The 23,337-nt window shown below is 43.5% G+C and overlaps 1 protein-coding gene across 3 annotated transcripts in view; it reads right to left on the bottom strand.

Annotated features, from left to right (window-relative positions):
* Positions 1 to 20,892, bottom strand: part of MGAT4B (alpha-1,3-mannosyl-glycoprotein 4-beta-N-acetylglucosaminyltransferase B) — a 108,869-nt gene extending 87,977 nt beyond the window's left edge. For 2 of the 3 annotated variants that reach the window (XM_030572844.1, XM_030572846.1), the window contains exon 1: positions 20,704 to 20,892. In XM_030572844.1, coding sequence (XP_030428704.1) covers positions 20,704 to 20,800 — 97 coding nt within the window. In that variant the 5' untranslated portion in view covers positions 20,801 to 20,892. The remainder of the gene's footprint in view (positions 1 to 20,703) is intronic. The other variant, XM_030572843.1, reaches the window with a different exon arrangement.
* Between the last annotated feature and the right edge of the window lie 2,445 nt (positions 20,893 to 23,337).

Genomic DNA, 23,337 nt, shown 5'->3' with positions numbered 1-23,337 from the left:
TCAGCATTTATTCCCCCTCTTATTTTGGTTGTATAGAATCTAGCCATTCCTACTGATAAAAATGTTAGAAAATCTGTCTATAATTTTGTGTTCCGTTTTAAGATGAAGATACCAACAATGGTTGTTATTCTCTCAAGACAGAAGAGCTTTTTAAGATGCCATATATTCACAAGTAACTAGTTCTAACGATGCAGTACAGCTTCCATTCTGTCAGGAAAGCACATCAAGATACTTGTAAGATAAGTAAGGGGAATTTGATCTCTTAAATCATTATTTTCAAAATTAGCAAATAATTAACAAGGCCATAGGAAACCTTATCAACAGCCAAGGTAAAAAGATTTAAACAATCACAAAACAAACACAAGATAGTTAATGCTTGTCACGCACATGACAAACAATCTAAACACTTCTAGTGACTCTAGATATTTTAGCAACTCACTGGAGAGGTACTTTTAAAAGTAATAAATGAATCTAGTAAGACAGCAGGCAGGGCAGAACCAGATATTAATAGTACACAAACTGACCTATAAGCAGCGAACCCAAAGCCCATATTCTTGTTATGTTCCCTCCCTATACAACACACTCAACCCCATCAGCTTTTGCCTATTATCACACTAGCCAGAATAGCTACTTCATGCAAGTTTACTGGAACAATAAAGCAGACAAGATTTTAAAGATACAAACCAAGAAGTTTGCACTTCCAATTTTTTTTTTCTAAATAGGTATTTTATTTTACTCTGTTAATCCTGTTTCCAGATATCTGCAAATGTATCTGCCATTAGCACCAAATGACTTCTCCTGTCATTTGCTGGAAGTGCTATTCCCTCGCCCCCACTATTTACCTCAGCCACAATCGTCGAGTTATGGGAAGCCCTACTCCTCAGAGCCACCTGTCATTCTATAAGCTGCAATGTAGTGCCAGCACCCGACGCTCCTTGGCCCAGTTTCATCATGTCCATAAAGATCCCCTGCTCTCCACTGACATCAGAGCTTTCTCACAAAGGCAAACTCAATCAGCTGAGCTATTGTAGAGGTTTGCTCAAAGTTAACAACTTATTCAATATCAGATGTAACTAGCCATCTGTGCACTGAAGCAACATTAAGTTCACTATTGATCAGGTGTGTCCCTCTCTGATGAGAATCCCTTGACGGAGTTAAGTTATTTATTTGTATTGCGGTAGGGCTCCATTTTGCTAGGCCCTGTACAAAGATAATCCTAGACAGGAGAAGATTACATTCTAAATGTAAGACAAGAGACAAAAAGTGAATACAGGCAGTTGGGCGGTTTGGGCACATCAACCATCCCACTGTATTGCATGGTCCGTCAGCTGTTGATGCTCCTCACCACCGTGGCGTTGAGGGTGCATAGCTGATACTACGCAGTGACTTAAAACACCCATAAAGAGGATGAGTCAACTGGATTCAGGATTTCACAGCTACCGCAACGGCTATCCCAAGAGGTTGATAGCTTCACTCTTGTTTGTGCATTTGGGTTGGGACTGGAATCAGAGATTGGACAATGTATATTCACGTCACAAACGGGCTGTTACTTCCTTCAGTTTAAGGGTGAGGAGCACTCATCAGCTGGAGGAATTGACCTGTTTTGTTAGACTGCCCTAGGAAACTAATGGACCCTGAATGTTTCCAGAGGGATCTGAGAGAGAATGCTGCCCTGCCAGCAGCCTCTCTGTCAATGGTTTGGTGGAATTTTTTAATGCTCTTTGTACTCAGCCATTGATAAGGTGCCCACATCCCCGACCATGCACGCTCCACCCCCCCCCCCACCTTCCTGGCCTGAGCCTCAAAAGATCATCTTAATTTATGGATGGCCTAAGACAATTGCAACATGAAGGAAGATTGCTGAAGTACTAGGGGCAGAAATCTCAGAGCAAAGCTCATTGAGACAAATTCTTTCATTACAGTTCTGCAGGAGGCACAGAAGTGCTTAACTGACTCTCCCCACAGCATCTGCAGAGGCTCAATCAGCAGCTTTGTTTTGGGGCTGGCACATAGCACAGGCAGCAAGGGTTGGCTATGCATGGTGCCCAAATCAAGTTCCTCCCATTGGGAAGATATTTTGCAAATAAGTCACATTGTTCCTGAAGAGGGATGGAGGGAAACATTTTAAGGGGATCAATGTCATCTTTGCCTGAATCTTACCTAATGTCACTCACTAAGTACTGAGTGTTGTACACACTTTCCAGCCTGCACATGGGAATCCTCATGTCCTTCCTGGCTGCTGAAGAATCATGGGGGAAAACTTGGCCCATTGCTGGAGGAGTCTAGGAGTACATATCTACTGCTGTTGGATGTGTAATTTCCAGCTTGGGTAGAGGTACACATGCGAGCTTTGATCAAGCAAGTGTGCTACAAAACAGCAGTGGAGGTGTAACAGAATGGGCAGCGGCACGGGCCAGCTGTCCAAATACTTATCCAGGATCTCGCACCAAACTGAACTCAGACAGCTAGCTCATGTTGCCACCTGCGCCACCATGGCTACACTGCTAGTTTTAGCATACTCGCTCAGTCAAAGCTAGCATATAGACATCTATTTCAGCTGGAAATTACAGCTCCAGCTGAAGTGCACATGTACCCTGAGTGGTATCTAGGCTTCAAATCCATCACAGACTTACTAGCTGGAAGAGGATACAAAAGATGGAGCTCTTGTAAGCGTCTAGAATGCAATCCTAACGCACTTCTCTTTCCCAGAGACAAAGGCTGTGATTAACGTCACTCTTGGGCAGTGTTCCATCCACACACTGTTTTTGGTATGACTTATGGGCTAACAGGTTTACTTCGCTATTAAGTGTCTGGTAAAGTTTCCAGAGTGGGTGAGTAGATGAGAGTGGGTGGGATGATAAGCGAGGGAAAGGTTATTATAATAAGTTCAACAAAATAGAGTGATTTTGTTGAGCAGAAGTGGGACAACAAGGGAAACGGAGGGAAGGAGATGGCAGGGGGAGTACAAGGATGGAGGGAGAGAGAAGCAAAGAGGAAACAGACACCAAAGCTCCGGAAAAAAAATACACTATGATCTGTGATAGGAAAATTAGCAGAGTTGAGGCAGGAAAAGGATGGAGCTCAAACAAAAGCAAGGAAGTTCAAGCAAGCAGGAACAGTCAAACAGACGGTGGCAAAAATACTGTTCAGATTTCACCAATATGTTAGCTGAATAGTTTGACAAGTAGCAGGCACCCGGGCTAGCACATTCTAGGCTCTGATTGCATATGACGTGTGTTTGGGCTGTGCAGCCGGAGTAACGCGTGTTTTCACACCCGTAACACAGGAGCACTGGGCAGCTGGAGCAGGGCAAGCCCCTGACCCAGCTTCCCGGCAGGCGGGCGGAGTGGGCCAAGCTCCCGACCCCACTCTCCAGCTGGAGTCCCGGGCAGGCAGAGCGCGAGCACCAGAGTGGAGCAATGGAGCTCAAGGGACGGATTAAAATGTATGACAGGCCAGATGTGGCCCGTGGGCCATAGTTTGCCCATCCCTGCTCTAAGTACTATTATTAACCTGCCTATTTCAAGCAAGGCATCTCACATTGCTGCTATTGCTTCTATGAACACATATAACAGCACTTAAAGGTTGTGCAAATTCCTTGGTGCCATTAGCCCTCACAGCAAATATATCAAGGTGTGAAACTCTTCAGAGCTGGAACAAGTAATTTATACAGTACAAAGCTATGACAATTTGGGGACTATATCTGTACAACTTCTGCATTCTGGTTAGTATTGTGAAGTTGTTCTTATGAAAATTGCTGTATCATGGCATACGGGTAGTCAGCTGAACCAGTGACAGAAGGCTGCTCATGTCCACCTACAAATACTGGGTGTCAGACTGTCCCAGTATAAATCTCCAGGTCAGATCTTAGTTTTAGAAAGCTCTTAGCACTACAGAGACCTCTAGAACAGCAATTTCAAGGCAATATTTTGACTGGTGATTCATAAAGTCTTGAGAACAAATTTAAGAAATGCAGGTAACTTATCTTCTGCTATGCCTACTCCGTAGCCGAAATCCTGCTGGCCATCCCTTCCCTGTTCCTTATGGTCAAGGTAAACATGGTAGGACTTAGCAGCAAAACAGCAGTGCTTAACCAGTTGCTAATACAATGGACAGGGACCAAAAGCAATGACCAGGCTTAATTATGCAGTTCAGCAAAATAAAATAAAAACAAAAAAAATGAAGTGAGGAGACTGGAGAAGGTTTCATATATTAGAATTAAAGCCCAAATCTACTCATACGCATTTTTTTTTGCTAATTTTGCCGACTGTAAGATATTTTACTTCTATTGAAGTGTGTGTTCTCTTCAGAGCATTGACCGTCTTTTTATGTTTGTACAGTGCCTAGCACAACAAGGCAGCTGATACCACAATAATCCTACTTTATCTCATCCTACTACGAAGTCACAATGCTGCCTTTGTGACAGCACAGTCATTTCTATAACAACGCACTGACATCATAAAAACATAAGAACAGCCATACTGGGTCAGACCAAAGGTCCATCTAGCCCAGTATCCTGTCCTCTGACAGTGGCCAATGGCAGATGCCCCAAGGGAATGAACAGACAGGATATCATAATAAAGCTAACAGAAAATGACTGCTTAAGTAGATTTTTTGTTCTATGGACATTCTTGCTTCAAGTCTGAGGTCTGGTACAAGTTGTCTTTTAATGGCAGTTTAAAAAGACATCAAACTGACCTTTTTAATAATTTTTTTTTCCTTGTCAAATACAAAAACCACAATGAGGCAGAAAATAAATTGCATTTCCCTCTGTTAAAAAGAAATTGGAACAGGAATCTATAATACATCGTTTGGTTTTTTTTTTAATTTAAGAGTTGTGTTTGGTAACTTCTAGATACCCTTGTCTCTTTAACAACACAGCTAACCTTCCAGCCCCAGCTGCAAAGCTCCCTTTGTTTATTTTTACAGTTTCCATAATCTTTTAATCTGATCAGTAACTTCTGCCTATGTGGCAACCTTATTGCCACTCACCAAGGCCAGCTGACCTAGTGCACTTCTATTTGTTAAAAAGTGAAATCCAAAACTAACTGACCTTAACAAATAGCAGCTTAAAAAAAATTAAAACCTTGGTTTTCCAATACCTCCACATACGTACCATGTCACCAAGAGATACCAGCAAAGAAACTTGCAGTCGACTGCAAATGGAACTCAAAGAGGTAAGCAGCTGTTTTTGAAGCTACATCTGTAATAAAGCTTCCTGATCCAATGTTTTGGTGTCTGCTCAGACACCAAATTCAGAAATGAGCTTTCTAGAATACCCTAGAGTTTGTTTACCCTTGAATTTAAAACATGCTGACCGACTCTCACATTTACCTCATCGGAAATAACAATGGTGAATAAACATTTGGCCAGCTACTACTTAAGGATTAAAGTTTAGCATTTTAAAGCAAAAAAAGCTCAACATGTTCGCAATGCAACCGTTTAGGCTGCTGCCCATTATTTAACTTCCCCTGTTTGCCTATAACGGAAAGAAGTGTATAAACAGGTTACGTCTTTTTTTCTGTAGTGGTTCTGCCAAATTGGTGTTCTGATTTACCTAATGATTTTCTTGCCCATTCTCATTCCAAAAATAACTTTGCAGTTCCAGTCCTTTTGTCTGCATTCAGAGCTAGAATCTCTCATCTTAACGTGTAAAATGTCTTGCATTTGCTTATCATATTCGCTCTCCATGGAAGAAAAAAAAAAATACACACACACTTTCCTTTTACTTCTAAATCAACAGGGCTGGAGGATAGAGTGTTGATTTGGAAAAAAAAGGAAAGTGGGATATTGCATCAAGTTTCCAAAACTTTGTATTGGTGACATCATTACTGGGCTGAGGATGTGGTTTGTGATCACTTATACTTACAACACATTTTCTTCTAAAAGCCATCTGTGTAGTAACACATTGGCCCATGGTTCCCAATGTCCAGGCCTATGGAGAAGTTCGCTAGATATGAAGGTAGGACCACTATAAACAGATCTTCTCTCCCACCCCACCTCAAATTAAAATTATCTTTGTGATCCGTCAGTGCCAGCTTCTAAAGGGGAAAATTCACCACACTTTCTTGCGCTCTTGTCTTCATGGCATTATGCTGCGCACACCTCCACAGCAGGAATTATTAGCTATTCATCCATCTACAATAAAAATCCACAACTTGTAATGGGATGTGTCTTCACATTTATACCATTCTTCTTTCCCTCTCTGAGCAGTCTCTTCTGTGATGGAAACTGCGGAGTGTGGAGATAAGAGGGCAGGGGGGGAAAAGACACCAACTCTATAATTTGCTCTCTCCTCCTTCCCAGAATCAGGTGAACACTTTACACAATATGCAAGGAAAGTGGTAGGAGAAACAGCCTTTCAAAACATTGTCTATTCACAGGAAGAGAAGGGGGAAGACAGACTATATAAAAAATTCTATTTTCTTCTCCCACATCTTTAAAAAAAACAACACAAAAAAAATACCTGCTTTCCCTTTCAAACACACTCACACTTTTTTAGCCCATTTCTAACACTCCAGAACAGCTCAACTACACTCATTTTGCAGAAGAGGATTATGAAGATTTGTAATTTTTAACAAGAAGTGTCTCCAGGGAATTGTGTGTCACCACACAGATTTACTGCATCTTGGAACACATTTCATATCAAAGCCAAGGCAAAACTCCTGTACAGGAACCCCTCTGCAGTTTCAAAATCTCCAACTTCTACAGCATTCAGCTTGAAATTAATTCTTCTACACAACACTGATTTTCTATAGCTGAAAAAATACTGCAGAAAAAGAGGAACTGAGTTATCTTATCACAAGCTTTACATTTCTTATCATCCTTTCCCTCATCCGCCCCACTCCCATGTTCCTTCTCATTGCTTATTACACCACCTGATGCATCTCATCTTACACCAGGTTTACACTCAAAAGTTAAGTCGAACGTCCCTCAGGGATGTGAAAAATCCACACCCCCTGAGTGATGTAGTTACGCTGACCTAACTCCTGGTGCAGATAGCATTAGGTTGATGGAAGAATTCCTCTATCAACCTAGCTACTGCCTCTCCGAGAGGTGGATTGACGATGCCAACAGAAGAATCCCTCTGTCACTGGAGTGACTGTCTACACTGAAGCACTGCAGCTGTAGCCTTTCAAGTGTAGACAACCCCTTAAAACCCTTTCAAGACCCCCCCAAGAACTACTGTAATGCAAATACTAAGTTATACCACAGAATTGGCATTTGCCATATTTTCCTTACTTAAGTATTTAGATTAACTGAAGGTTTTACTATGAAGAGAATTGGTGCAAAGGTTAAAAAATCACTTTGTAATGAACGGTGGTAAATTCAATGGACAAACAAAAGTCTATCTGCAGTAATGTACTCACAGGGTGGATTCATTTAAATTAAGATGATTTAAATCACCACGTGGAAAGCCTCAATTTAAATCACCCATTTAATCAACTTTCCATTTATATTTCAGTTATCTTTTTAATGAGGTGTATTTTCACTGCTTAATATCCAAAACATGCTGATTTACAACTCATGAGAGCCTTTACACTAGGTTTGGTCCATCTTTTTGCTACGTAGGAAGGTACGCTAGGACTATATACATTTGTTTAAGCAATTATAGATCATAATATTTTCAAAGTCTTATTAATTGTAGCTTTTTAGTATGTTAGAAAATGGTGAATGAGATATTGCTTATTCAGTAGATAACTTTTTGCTTATGATTTGTGTCAAGTTGCATTAGGATGGTAACTGGATTTTAATTAAACACACAAAACAGGATATAAAATTACTTTTCTTAAACAAACCAAACAAGTACTTTAGATACATAAACTTCTCTTATCAAAATATGTTTCACATTTACAATTAAATAATTTATTAAACAGAGGGATTAACTGTAGTCAGTGAACTAAACTGATTATTTCATTTCAGCCCGGGGAAAATATTTAAATATGCCTAAGTGAAAGTGACTGGAGCTTAAGTTCCTACTCACCTAATTCTCTCGAAAACGAGTCTCCGAAGTTACTTGGGGTGACTGTTGTGCCATATTTATAGAGCTGTGACCTCAAAAGTTAGAATCAGGAGTAAAACATGTCTCTTTATATAAAACAGCAGCCTTTAATGCAAAGTTTTTGACAGAGGCTCATGGATGCACCATTTATTTTGTATTTAAATGTTTTAAGAGATTATAATAAATTTAGGCCTTAACATATTTTGTATTAAATTAAGATTTCATTTTGAACAGATTTTTAAAAAGAAAAAAAACTATGATTTAAATAAAATCAAAGAATCCAATTTAAATTAAAAATCCAATTTCCTTGACTACTTTTTTTTGTTTTAAATCAATTTTCATCCACTCTGCCCACTAGTAGTAACATTTTGGGACAGAGCAATCATTTACCACGTTTTATTACAAAAGAGGTTAGTTCACAGCTCTGCAGACTTCAAAGCCTTCTACAGATGACTGGCAGCGTTACTTTAATGTAAAACAAATCCATTGTTTGCTAGTTGAAACCAAGTAAATAGTCAATGTATGTTCAGATATAAGCATAATTCAATGTTTTCTTTTAAATGAATCCAATTGAATCAGATGAATGAGAAATTGGCCCACCCATAGTATACAAGTACAGGGAAAATGCTAAATATATCTTGGTCAGTTTATTACCTCTTTTCTGTATGTTATGACTTTTCCACCTGAGATACATTCCTGGCCCCTGTCATCATAGTATCTGAGTGCCTCAATATTTGTCCTCACAATACCCCTGTGAGATAGCACTGCCCTATTTTCCCTTTTACAGATAGGGAACTGAGGCACAGAGATACTAAGTGACTTATCCAGAAAATCTGGGACAGAGCAGGGAATTCAGTACAAGTACCCGAATCACTGGACCATCCTTCCTTGCCCCAAAAATTCTCAAGCTCATCAGAATGTCACTATAGGAGTAATAGCTGTACCTATAATTCATACAAAAAGGTGTAAATGAAGTACAAACAAGAATGTCCAACTTAAAAACAGAACAAGTTACAGAAGTATAGCTGACTCCAAACAGAGAGGGATCCATTCTGATAAGTGTGTGTGAACGCCACGATGTTGCACATAGTGTTGTTATAGCCACGCTGGTCCCAGGATATTAGCGAGGCAAGGTGGTTGAGACAGTGTTTGGACCAACTTCTGTTAATGGGAGAGACAAGTTTTAGAGCTTAAAAAAAGTTCCTCTTCAGGTCTTCTCAGACTGCAATGTATCAGTCCGAGGCTAAGTGTCATCAAATTGTATGCAAAACAATGTGCAAATCCTGCTGCATTCAAGCCATCAATCACACGAGTTATGATAAGCAACATACCCATGCAAGAGATGGTTGTTAGATCTGCTCATGCACAGCTTGTTTGTCACGCATTTGAATGATAGCCTTCTACATTCTGCAGCCTCCAGGAAGGAGTTGGCCTCTAGTAGATAATCAGTATGGATCTGGCTCTTTGGGACTTTAGAACCAGGCTTTTGTGTTGCCATTGTTGTCCTGTGGAACCATTTACATTGGTGAACTCTTAGGCTTTGTCTACACCAGTTTCAGGTGGGATAAAGCTACACCAGTACGAGTCTTAATTTATCCTGTCTACACTGTGGGTTGCACTGGTGCAGCTACACCTGTGACTGGCCAACAACAACTATAATTGGAGCAAATCCCCAGCACAGACAAGGCCTCAGAAGAGCATTCACAATTTACATGAAAGGAAACATACATGGGAAATGAGGAAAGTCCTGCATATTGGAATAAAAGATATACCCCCTTATTTAGCGGTACAGCAAGCGCTGATCCTCCTGCCTGTAGAGAAGAGACTGGCTTGCATATTTATACAGAGACTTTGTCACAGACTGTCATTTTCTTTAGGGATTGAAGCGGCACCCAGTAAGCCTTATTCTTCAGAATCACCTACCAAGCAAGCACTTCAAAACCATACAAGTGTGACATCTAAATCCAGCTTTAGTCAAGTAAACACCATTTCCCCCGCAACACTGTCTCTAAACCTGCCCCACTGCAACCTCATTAGAAAGTTACAGTTGGAATCATTGCAATGTTTGCGATACAGTGAGCCAAGTTGTAATAAATATCAATGGTATCAATTAACATCTAACCTCATGAGAGATCCTCTTCGCTTTAAGTTTATGGGCCACATAGTCACTCAAAAGACCAAGACAGGAGTTGAAAAGGGTAATTTTAAATCGTTGGGTGTCAACTAATTTTGTTTTAAAAATTACTAAAATATTTCACTTAGAGAAACAAGAAATGGAAGACCCACTGCTTCTCTCAGTGCCAACTCAGGTGTGTGGCTCCCGCTATTTAGTCACAAAGATTCTTCCACATACCTTAGGGCAGCGTTTCTCAACCTTTTTGATACCAGGGACCAGCTTGCTGCCTTCCTAAACTGCACCAGGGAAATCTCAGGGCCCGGCGCCTCTCCATGGACTGGTTATTGAGAAACACTGCCTTAGGGGACACTATGATCAAGACCACCCAAAATAATCGCAATTATTAACCAGAGATATTTTATTATTAAATAAAGGAAAAGAAAATATTAAACACCACAAATGATAAACTTGCTACTTGCATTACAGTCTCTTCTACATGTCTATGGTGCGTTTTTAACAAGTGTTCTCTTCTCTCTGTAAACTAAGAACAAAATATATTCTTTCCCAAAATTATTGTGAATCCATTTGTGAGTATATCCTTACATAAATAAGGAGGTTTACAGATGGGCAAAAGAGCTTTCTTTCAGGGCAGGTGAACCTGTTGGTTATTGCCAACTATAAACTGGCTGGTGGTTATTAAAGTAAGCAATCTTACTATATCTTAGGCAAACAGGAGAAAATATTTAAATCAATTATTAGAGGAAGTCTTTTAAGGAGTTGTCTTGAGACAGGCCAATTGACCAATACTAAGAATCTTAAATCCAATTAATTCCCACTACTTCTCTGATCACCAATATTTACCCCTCGTCTCCTCTCCAGGAATATATGGTCTAACCACCTAGGGCAGGGGTAGGCAACCTGCGGCACGCAAGCTGATTTTCAGTGGCACTCACAATGCCTGGCTCCTGGCCACCGGTCCAGGGGGCTCTGCATTTTAATTTAATTTTACATGAAGCTTCTTAAACATTTTAAAAACCTTATTTACTTTACATACAATAGTTTAGTTATATATTATAGACATAGACAGAGACCTTCTAAAAATGTTAAAATGTATGACTGGCACGCAAAACCTTAAATTAGAGTGAATAAATGAAGACGCGGCACACCACTTCTGAAAGGCTGCCGATCCCTGACCTAGGGACTAACAGGAAAAACTGTTAGTCTTTTAAGTTATTTCAGTATTTCAATATTCCAACAAAATCATTATCAGAATTTTAAATCTAAGCACTTGGCACCATCTTAGTTAACTTCCTCTCATCAATCCACATTAAAGTGGTGAGAAGGATTACTTGGATTGTTTTCTTCTTGAGTCTTCTCTGATTTTCTTATCTGTCTGACGCACCTTACCTGTAGAGATGGACAGGATGAGTTGTGGAGTGCTTGCTGTCTAAGCAGAGTAGCAGGGGCTGTGAATATGGGGTGCTCATTTCAGAGTCTTTTACACCCTTCTCCTTATTTTAATTAAATTATAGGAGAACACACCTCTTTCATGCTTGTTTGGATTCAAGTTGGTTGCTGTCACTCTTATAATTGGCTTCAGACCTTCGGGATTGTGTTAATGACACTTTCAGTTCCTGAATATTCAGTTGTTTTAATTAATATGCAACATTTCTTTAACTGCTTTTGTTCTTCCTGTGGCAGGAAAGATTCAGATAACTTTGAAAGTTTGTTTCAGCTCCTTTTTATTCAGTCCATTTTCTTCTGAGATGTTGTTTCAAGTTTATTAGAGTTTTACAGGAAATTAAATACTGTTTTTAAAATGTCCAAACATTCCTGTTTTTCATATAAGAGGTTTTAGCTCTCAAAACCGTCTTAAAATTAAATACTATAACTCTTAGAATGTATTTAGCCTCAGTTGTTGACTCTATGGTTATACCTGCACTGCAATGTAAACCCAGAGTTAGTAGAACTTGAGTTAGCAGACCCTGGGTTTGTTAACTAGATCTTGAGTATCTACACTCATTTGCAGCCCCAAGTAAGAAATTGTTGAATGGAGTCCCAACCTGGGGCTCCAGCCCCTACATTACATTATGCAGGCCTGACTCCTGCCACCCATATCCCAGACTTCCTACCTTCCCCCCAAAATGTGGCCACTCTAGCCTTTTGTTCATGGTGCAGTGAGAGAAAACTTGAGTGTCCACCAAACTTGACTATCCAGAGGACAAAGAAAGACAGCCCATGGGATTGTGGGATACTTTTGGGTTTTGGCAGACTCTCAGAGCAAGAATGCAGTGGGGCTGTGTCTACACTGCAGAACAATAGGGCTTGAACCCTGGGTCCCAGCTTGACTCAGGCTCAGACCTTCCACCCCTGTGGACACCTGGGACCTAGGGTCCGAGCCCTGGGTTAGCATGATTTGTGTGTAGATGAAGGGGATTAGGCTTGAGCCTGAGTTCAAACTCTTGGCTTGTGGGGTATGTGTACATTGCAGTGTACACATACCCTATATCAGTGGTTTTCAAACTTGTTTTTTCTGGCGATCCAGCTGAAAAAAACTGTTGATGCCTGCGACCAAACAGAGCTGGGGATAAGGGGTTTGGAGTGTGGGAGAGGCTCAGGGCTAGGGTAGAGGGTTGGGGTACACGGGTAAGGGCTGCAGGGTGAGGCCAGGAACGAGGGGATCAGGGTGTGGGAAAGTGCTCTGGGCTGGGGCCGGGGGTTGGGGTGCGGGAGAGGTTCAGGGCTCTGGACTGGGGGTACAGGCTCTGGGGTGGGGCCAGGGATGAAGGGTTTGGGGTGCAGGAAAGGGCTCTGCGTTTGGGGTGCGGCTCAGGGCTCGGGCAGGAGATTGGGGCATGGGCTTACCTCCAGTGGCTCCCGGTCAGTGGCGCAGCTGGGGTACTGAGGAAGGCTTCCCGCCTGTCCTGGCATGGCGGAACGTGCTGCACCCTGGAAACGGCCAGCAGTAGGTCCAGCTCCTTGGCAGAGATGCGTAAGCAGCTCCATGTGGCTCCCACCTGCACGCACCACCCCCCAGCTCCCATTGGCCAGTGCCTGGAGCCAGTGCTTGAGGTGGGTGCAGCGCTTGGAGTCCTGTGGCCCCCCACCTAGGAGCTGGACCTGCTGTTGGCTGTTTCCGGGGCTCAGTGCGGTGTCAGAACAGGTAGGGACTAGCCTGCCTTAGCCAGGCAGCACCACCAACAGGACTTTTAAAGGCTCGGTCAGCAGTGCTAACCAGAGCTGCCATGACCCAGTCCCTTCCATTCTGTGACCCAGTTCTGGGTCGCGACCCATGGGTTGAAAACCACTGCTCTACAGAACTTTTTAACAATGATTTTCTTGTCTTCCCACCTTCTGTGAGGGTTTGCTTGCACGCTGACAGTAGTTAATTAATTTCACATTAACACAAACAGCCTATATTTAATTGACTTCTTACATTAAAAATTAGTCTAGCATCAAATGATTCTGCTGTATGTGTACAAAAACATCTTACCATTCATATAACAATATCAGGCAATTATTATATGAAGGCTTGCAGTTATATACATATTAAAAGAAGCTTATGCCATCCTAAGCATTTGAGAAACAAAGGTTTTTACCTTTAAATGAAACAAGTTGGAAGTAACCAGTTCTGTTAAATGTTTTCCACCACAAATGTTCTGCAAGTTTGAAGAATGAAGACTTCAGGGTGTTTACAAAAGAAGTCCATTTTTAATTCAGATATTTCTAGAATTCTTTGTGTGGGTTTAAACTCCAGTTTTTCTTGGGGGAAAAAAAGGGGGAGGAGGAAATTGGTTTAGGACCATCTGACTTCTAGATTTACTGCTTGTATAATATAACCATGCATTCCTTTCAGAATCACGTTTCTTCCTAAAAAAGTGTTCACTTGGTTAGTCTGCTTGATGTTTGCTTGTCCCTGGAAGACAGAAGCAGAAATTTTCTGGAATTTCTTTGATTAGCTTGTCGCAGCAGGTCGGGGGGGGGGGAGCAATATTAAAGGGCTGCCGTGGCATAGGTTTTAATGTCCCTGCAGCGCTTTAATGTCCCTGCCTCTTTTGCGCCCCCCCTGCCGCAGCCTCCGACAGGTGGGGGGGCGCAAAGGGAGCAGTTGCCCTGGGGCCGATCTAAAAGGGCCTGGGGCTCTAGATGCTGCTGCAGCAGCAGCATCTGGAGCCCTGCACCCTTTAAATCAACACAGGAGTCCCGAGCAGCATCAGCCAGGCGACCTGGAAGGGCTGGCTGGGGGATCTGGCCCCCCCAGCCCTGTCCCTTTTGCCCAAGGCCCCGCCCCTTCTGGGAGCAGAGGCTCTCTCCCGGCCCTACCGGTAAGTGCCCTGACTTAGACTACAAAATGATAAAGCCAGGAGTGAAAGTAATTAGCTAAACGTGAAATTTTCTATTTCTAAACATTCTAGCTACAGTAGAACTTCAGAGTTATGAACACTTGGGGAACAGAGGTTCTTCATAACTCTAAAATGTTCGTTAATTCTGAACAAAACATTATGACTGTTCTTTCAAAAGTTTACAACTGAACACTGATTAAAATACAACTTTGAAACTTTACTATGCAGAAGAAAAATGCTGTTTTTAACCATCTTAATTTAAATTAAAGCATAGAAATAGTTTCTTTATCATCTCAACTCTTAAAACTTTCCCCCCTTTTTTTAGTAGTTTACATTTAGCACAATAATGTACAGTTATTTGCACCCCTCCCCCCACCTTTTTTTGTCTCTGCTGCCTGATTGTGTTCTTCTGGTTCCAAATGAGGTGTGTTGTTCACTGGGTGGTTCATAACTCTGGTGTTCTACTCTATAATACTCTGGTACCTATACCTTAATATTCAGTAAAGCAGTAAACAAGTTTATAACAACTTTAAAAAGTTATAATGCAAAAATATTAATAAATGTATCAATATTGAGGTCTCCTCCCAATAGGATCCTTGACTGGCTCTTGAAAGTCAGGATCAGGAATTAAATACTCCATGAAGCTTTACACTATTTTTCCTAATTGCATCATTGGTGTAAGTGATGTTCAACAGTCACCCCTCAAGAAAGAAACTTCAACAACAGGCAGGAGTTCCAGCTTTAACAAAGTGGACCAACAAGCTGCTGGAGGAAAGTCTATTAAAAACCACCCATGTTTTCAATTACCTCCGTACACTATCCTTCTAGAGCAGAGTTTTGGTTCCCCCCACACCTCATCTGAAGGCTTACTGCCATTGTCCATGCTTTACCTATTAACTGAAATAATGATCATTACTGGAATTATCAGGAAGTGATCTAAATATTATTCCTCTTCCCATCACACAGCCTGACACTTCTGTTACTCTAGGATTTAGCCTTAGCCAACAAGGGCGGTCGGTGGGAATAAAGATCCCTTATTCAGCAAAGAAATGGGAATACTAATCCAGTATGCAAATGGTAATTCTTTATGTATATTTCTTAAATTTATTTTCAAAATACATTTTCAACCTTTACATAGGAGAAGTGATTCTCACCATATGTGGCACTGTAAAAGATGGATACTAATTGCTGTGAAAGCATTCTGTGAATATGTCCAAACTTTCAGTTTCTAAAAATACCACAAAAGCCTGAAAAGAGGGTGCTAGACAACTCTACAAGCACTAAATCAAAAAATAATTTATTTTCATCATAGCAGTAAAAGTAACAGAGAAGTTAGAATTTAGTCTTACATAGAGAATTTGTGCACACACACTGGGCATGCAACCCCAGTCCAAAACTGCATGACTACTCTCTCCTCCAGGAGAGTATGAAAGGATGCCCCTAAGAGATCACCATAAATGCTTCTTTCATTATACACTAGGGCAGAGGTTTCAAACTGTGGGCTACGGCCCAAAGGTGGTCTGCTGGCACAACCATAGGTGAAGTTTGGGGAGGCAACATCCCCTTCCAAACCGTGTAGACTGATAGTAGGGAGGGACAATTTAGAAGTTCAGCCACCCCCCCGAACAGCTTGAGTCATGGCTCCACCTCAGGAAGTCACGCTCCCACCCGCAGGGCACCTGGCACCACCCTGTCTGACTGGGAAACAGACAGTGCCAAGGAGCTGGACGCCAGCCCCCTGCTGGCAGAGTGGTGGTTGTCAGTGGCCCCCACTCATGGCCAGAGGAGAACAGTACCCCTGCCACAGGAGGGGAAAGCGGAGCCGACAGGTGGAGGGCGAGGAGAAGGGGCCAACCCTGAGAGGCAGCAGCTCCCAGGCCAGCTGGAGGGTTTGTTTCTGCTCTGAGATGCTGCACCCCACGATCTGTGCCTTTCAGGCCTCCTGGAGTATCAACCCCACAGCCCCCTAGGAACTGGGGCTCTGCGGTGCCACTCTGTTTCTGCCTGGACAATGCTGTATTTGGGACCATCATAGGTAATGGCCAGGCCCAACCCGAGCACCTGCCTCTACCTGGCACTGGCGGCCACTGAGTCCTTCCTCCATTGCCAGGCAGGGGGTGCCTGTGAGGTGCGCCAGGGTGCTGGGTGGATGACTGGGGGAGGGCTTCCAGGTGATGAGCTCAGGGCACTCAGAGGGCTGCTGAGGTGGAGGGTGTTGAGGGGGATGGCTATGGTATCTGCCTGGCCCCTTGTCCTATTATTGGCCTTGGTCCCAGCTAAGTGTGGACACAAATGCCATTGCAATAGCAGGAAAGCTGCTATATAGACACACACTGAACCCTATTACATGTAATCAGCTGGTGGCCATGACACTACTGAGAAACAAAATCACAGTTCTAGCTGGAGCATCAACAGGTCACTAGAGATGGTTGTTTCAAAACAGCACTGAGATACAACAGAACCTCAGAGTTATGAGCCCTCAGGAACGGAGGTTGTTTGTAACTCTGAACAAAAAGCTGTGATTGTTCTGTCAACAACTAAACATTGACTTAATACAGTTTTGAAACTTTACTATGCAGAAAGAAATGCTCTTTTTTTTTAAGTAGTTTACATTTCACACAGTACTGCAACATATTTGCTTTTGTTTGTTTTGTCTCTGCTGTTGCCTGATTGTGTACTTTCCAGTTCCAAATGAGGTGTGTGGTTGACTGGTCAGTTCATAACTCTGGTGTTCGTAACTCTGAGGTTCCACTGTACTTTTATGTCTCTTGTGTGGTCAGTTTAGCACCTTATCAAGGACTGGGAAGGAGGGAAAAAGCAGGCATCCTTTAACATGCCACGACATAAACTAAAACAGTGTCAAGGCTAAATGTATTATCCTAGGGTGACCAGATGTCCAGATTTTATAGGGACAGTCCCAAATATAGAGGCTTTTTCTTATATAGGCACCTATTACCCCTCAACCTCTGTCCAGATAGGAAGTGTAAAAATTCAGTCACCTTATATTATCCTTAAATGAAAGGTTAGAATACTGCAGAAAACACCTGCTTCTTTAAACTTGGCAACCACACTTCAGGAAACTCCAGTTACTAATTAGCCATTCTGCTCATACAATGAGGTGTTTGAGGTTCTTTTAAAATAGTGATCATCATCTGTGTCCATCACAGGAAAGCAGCTTTCCAGACCATTCCTGTACACATACATATAGGCAAGTTACCCCAGGGCTTGGCATTTTTGGTTGAAAGAATATAACAAAGCAGGTCATGCCTTTTTAAAGGGGAAATCTCAGAAGTAATATTCAGACAATGAGACAGTTATAGACACTTCTGCCCTAAAATCATTCTCAACAATCTTGCTATCTGAAGCTCTGTAGGGAGGTGGCTATAATGGGATTTAAACCATGCTAGAAACAGTTAGCAGAACCTTTTAGTTGATGAGTAATGCAGAAAAACAGAATAATGTTTCATAAAAAGCCAAAATCAATTTTACAACCATAAAAAATAATTGTTGTTTAAATGGAGGATGAGAGGGAGCAGGGCAACCATTACCTTAGACAGATGGATAGTGCAGACTTATGGACTTTTAGAAGAGCAAACATTCTAAATGAGTAGAGTCACTAACTGAACGAAGGGTCAACTGAGTAAGGAAGGTGCAGTACTCACTAACTCAAACCAGAAAGAGACAGCTGCAATTCAGAAGCAACTACAGTAATTTTTCACTAGCCAAGTAAAAAAACAAGACTTTGTAGCTGTGACTGACAGGCTGGGGAAAGGTGGCTATTACCTTGTTAGAAAAAAGTAAGGCCAAGCCTCACAGGAGAATCTCTCGTATATATGTAACTGCAGGCAGAGGGGGGTCCTGCTGTAAATGGAATCTAACTTAAAAGCAGGACCCTGTCTATTCTGCAGAATTGTGCTCCATCAGCTAAGCTTTAATTTTTTTAAGTTATATTTCTAGCCCTTATACTTAAGAAAATGTTCTACATTTGACTGGAAATCAACAATGTACTACCTGACCGGATTTTAAAACCATCTGAAATATGTGTTCAAAGAGAAAGTGAATAGGGTGTTAATTTGAAACCTAGTGATGACAATGTAAGTGTCTAATACCATTAACTATTTCACTGCTGATCATTTTAGCAAACATTCAGCTAGTGTGCTTATCCTAAACTGCTTCCCGCACCTTTCCACATGCCAAAAGCTCCAGATGTCTCTTTTCCATTTCCAAAATCTCTAGCTTCCCCCCAACCATTTAAACAATATAGTTACGTGTTCTCAATGCAAATTTCAGCACACTTGAAAATTAAATATTTAAGGGAAGTGTAAAATAAATTTAATTTGATATCATATTTAATAACACAGGGATTACTGCACTGGTTTTATTATTCATTTTCATATTTAATTCAATACAAAACTCTTTTTAAATTTTCTGCAGCTGCTGCAGTATCTACAGTCTGCTGCACTGGAGTGCTGTGAAACTCAAAGGCCTTGCCACAGAATTTAGGTCATGCTTGCCACAGAGCACATACAGCCTTGGTAAAGATGTCTTCATTTGTTCATCCAGGTCCTGACCTACAGGCACTTGCTTTACATCACTTTGCAAAGACTCCTCTCATCAAATCAGCTCCACAGAGCTAGCTCTGCATCCACTTTCCTCAGCCCATGAATTGTGGCCATGATGGGGAGCAGAAATGTTTGAAAGAGGGGCGAGCCATGACTGAAAAATACTTACATGCTACAACGAAAAAGAAATCCCCAGACCAGCTAACCCACAGATGGACATACTCAGAACTCAGCTACAGGAGAAATAAAGCAGCTCAAGGTGATGACAAGGTAGCAAGGCAAAGGAAAATCCAGTCTCCAGCCAAGGCTACTCAGGAATGAGAGAATTAAGTACAGTTTATGATAACAGGTTCCCAGCAAGTTCAGGAAGCTATCAGTTTACCAGACGAAAAACTTGGCTGTACCGAGCATTAACTGCTGCTTGTCATTCAGAACGTGGGATCTAACCCCAAAGAGGAGCTTTTGCTACTCGCAACACCAGTCTTATCCTTACAGGTCAGAGCACACATAAACAATGGGAAGTTCATAATGGGGGAGAACAAGAGTTTAGTTCAGAGGGGAGGAAGGGGAACCTACAGCAGGGGTTCTCAACTTTTTTCTTTCTCAGCCCCCCCTACATGCTATTTAAAAACTCTATGACCCATCTGTGCCACAGCTATTTTTCTGCATATAAAAGCCAGGACCTGTGTTGAAGAGTAGTAATCTGGGCAATTGCCCAGGGGCCCCCACATAGCTAAGTTGCCCAGGCTTCAGTATCAGCCCCGAGTGGCAGGGCTCAGGGCCCTGGGCTTCGGCCCCATGCAGTGGGGCTTCAACTTTCTGCCCTGGACCCCAGCAAGTGTAATGCCAGCCCTGCTTGGCAGACCCCCTGAAATCAGCTCACGGCCCCCCAGCAGGCCCTGGACCCCGGTGGAGAACCACTGACCCAGGGTACCAGTTTAAAAAGCCTGAATTATCATTGGTTGGGAAGCATTGGCCCACGGGATGCGCCTTTAGAGCTCAATTCTAGGCTGCGGAATTGGTTGCAAACAGAGAATAAACTTCCGGCTGAAGAAGGAATCCCGAGAGAGGAAAGCATCCTGGAGTGTGTACGCATACAGCACTGTATCTGGGGGATGCCTGGGTACCCCCGGGGAGGGCAGAGAGGGAACTTCATACTCTGCAGCAGAAAGAAGAGGACAGGCACAGCTGAACACAGAGGGGGTAAAAGGCTGGCAGTTCCAGAGAGCTATTCAGTGCCCAGGTCCCTCTTGCCTTTCTGCCTGACCCATACCCCAAGTACTGGGGAGGGATCTAGGGTGCACACCCTGGAGAAAGGAAATACTTGCCAGCCCCTTACTCCTGAGGAGGAGAATGGGTGGTCGGAGCCGGAGGAGATCCTTAGACATCGCTTTACTGCAGAAGCGGGCTTGCAAGGGGCTGGCTGCCTTAGGAGGAGTAAGGGAGGCGGGAGGGGGGACCCTGGTACTGGGTGCCAGGCTGGACGGGCAGGAGCTTGAGGAGGGTCCCCCGGCCGGTAGCTTGGGGGCTGGGTTCCCAGAGAGTGGCGGGGGAGGGCTCAGGGTGTGCGGACACTAAAGGCCCTGCCCACGGGTGCAAGGCGAGGGGCCAGGGGAGCCGCGGGAGGGACCCCCCAGCAGAGGGGGGACCCCCGGGCCGCGATGCCCGGCCGCCCCTTACCTTTGTGCCCGCTGAAGGCCCCGTACCAGGAGAGCGAGAGCAGGGCGCAGAGGCAGCCGAGCAGCAGAGTGAGGAAGGTGCCATTGCGGAGCCTCATCTCCTCCTCCGCGGCGGTGGGGGAGGCCGCATGTCCCGGGCGCGGCGCGGCCTCAGCCTCCCGGGCCCCGGCGAGGAGCGGAGGCGGCGGGGGCAGCCGCGGTGGGCTGGAGGGACTCGCCTCCTCCTCCGCCTTCGCCCGCTGCCCTCATGCACTGGCCGCGCCCGGCCGGGCCGCCAGCTCCAGCGGGATGGGGCTGCCGTGCGCGGCCCCCGGAGCAGGGAGGGGAAGGGGCGGGGATGGCACCGAGTTAAAGGAGCCGCGCACATGCTGCGGCCGGGCGGACGTGCAAGGGAGGGGGCCAGTGTGCGTGTGCAAGGGCGCCGCGCGCCTTTCCACGAACAGGTGGCGGCGTATTCACGTGTGCACGCGCAGGCAGGGCCTCGTGAGTGTGCCAGGGCGTGCTCGTGTAAACGGGGCCCTGTGCTTGTGCAAGCTCCTGGGCTCATGCGAGGGCAACCGTGTGCATGATGTGTGTAATAAGTGTGCATGGAAATCTTCGTGCAGATGTGTGTGCGTTACTAATACACAATGAACAGCGGGATGGTAACTTCTAACACTGCCCCACAAAAGGCAGGAAAAGCCCTTGCCCGTTGCGATACCTAATCACAGCAAGGCAGGTGAATGAACGGGGGCAGGCGACCGGCTGTGGGGATTTACTTCACTGTCTGAATAACGAAAACAAGAATAATGTTAAATACACAGCGTCTTCTCCCGTATGCAAACGGGAGCTTCCCTGCAATAATCCCAATGGGGCAGGGGCGGCTGTAGACATTTCGCCGCCCCAAGCAGGGCGGCAGGCGGTCTGCCGGTCCCGCGGCTCCACCGGACCCTCCGCAGGCACGCCTGCGGGAGATCCACCGGAGCCGCCTGCAGGAGGTCCCTTCAGGCGACCGTCAGAGCGCCCCCCGCTTGCCGTGCTGGGGTCTGGAGCCACCCCTGCATTTGGGGTATTTTCTCTCTCATTCTTTTATGATTAATTCTAAATATGATTTCTTGTATTAAGTAATGAAACATTGGATGATACTGCTAACTCTTATTAGTCGCTGTCCTGTTTGTTTTTCCTTTTGATGATTTATATAATAGTGGCTTTTAAATAGCTGTATGAAATTATATTCACTCTGCAATAACCTTTTAACACTTACATTTAAATATAAAAAGAAAAATTATGAAACCCCCAAAACAATGAAAGCAAATACATTCACAGCTAGCGGGTAAATAAACCATAAATCTAAGTTGCAAGCATCTTATTTACTGCCTTAAATCACTTTATAGTGCCTCATTCTTCGTCTTTATTAGTATATTCAGTATGTCAATATTTGTACTTGTAAAAGCAGCAAAGAATCCTGTGGCACCTTATAGACTAACAAAGGTTTTGGAGCATGAGCTTTCCTGGGTGAATACCCACTTCGTCGGATGCCATATTTGTACTCGGTGTCAGCTTTAACATCGACGTAGTTTTCAGCGTGTGAAGCTGCACAGATGCTGGGGCTATTATATTCAAAAGCGTAGCCTTACTTTTCATTAGAGAACGCGAAGGCATGCTCACTTTTGTGGCAACTAAAACGTGCTACATGTTGGGGGGGGGACAGGGTTATATCCTACAGATTTTTGCAGCCCCACTGTATAACGGAAAAGACTGTATCATCTACAATAAATTGCCCCCTCAATTCATCTGTGAGAACATGTCCTTGATAGAAAAGCTTTCAGAGTGAGGGGGATTATTTTTTTCTGTAGTACTTAAAAGTTTTGTGGAAACATTTTACTGGACAAAATTTAAAACGTCATATTAGAGGCGGGAAATTTTTATAATACAAACACAGACATACGTTTAGCTGGAATAGCGCTAGTAACAAGCAACACTATACAAGAAAAAATACTGTATCACTAGTAAAAAGAACAGGAGTCCTTGTGGCACCTTAGAGACTAACAAATTTATTTCAGCATAAGCTTTCGTGGACTACAGCTCACTTCTATGCATCCGATGAAGTGAGCTGTAGCTCAGGAAAGCTCACGCTGAAATAGATTTGTTAGTCTCTAACGTGCCACAAGGACTCCTGTTCTTTTTGCGGATACACCTGTATCATTAGTATACACCTGATAGGCTCATAGTGGCTCGTACCTGCTAGCAGAAGGCAAAGAAGAGACATTAAAGTAAAAACACTGCATCATTGGTTGCATTTTATGTTAATCTGAAGAAGCAGCCTCACAAAAACCAGCATGGATTTTTCCTCTCCCTGATATTTCTAAAGTTTGACTGAAGACACAGAATGCAATGGAATGGAAGTGATGTGTCCGGACGCCCTGCACTGGGTTCAGCCAAGCCAGCAGCGCCACCTGCTGTTCCCACCATGGCTTTGAGCACCGGAGGGAGAGAAGAGAATGAGGCTTGGTCTACACTACGCGTTTAAACCGATTTTAGCAGTGTTAAAGCGATTTAACGCTGTACCCGTCCACACTAGGAGGTCCTTTATATCGATATAAAGGGCTCTTTAAGCCGATTTCTGTACTCCTCTGCAACGAGAGGAGTAGAGCTA

The sequence above is a fragment of the Gopherus evgoodei genome, chromosome 8, assembly GCF_007399415.2.
Source record: "Gopherus evgoodei ecotype Sinaloan lineage chromosome 8, rGopEvg1_v1.p, whole genome shotgun sequence".
Classification (NCBI taxonomy): domain Eukaryota; kingdom Metazoa; phylum Chordata; order Testudines; family Testudinidae; genus Gopherus; species Gopherus evgoodei.
The sequence above is the reverse complement of the archived record's forward strand: the minus strand, read 5'-3'. Positions and strand labels throughout refer to the sequence as shown.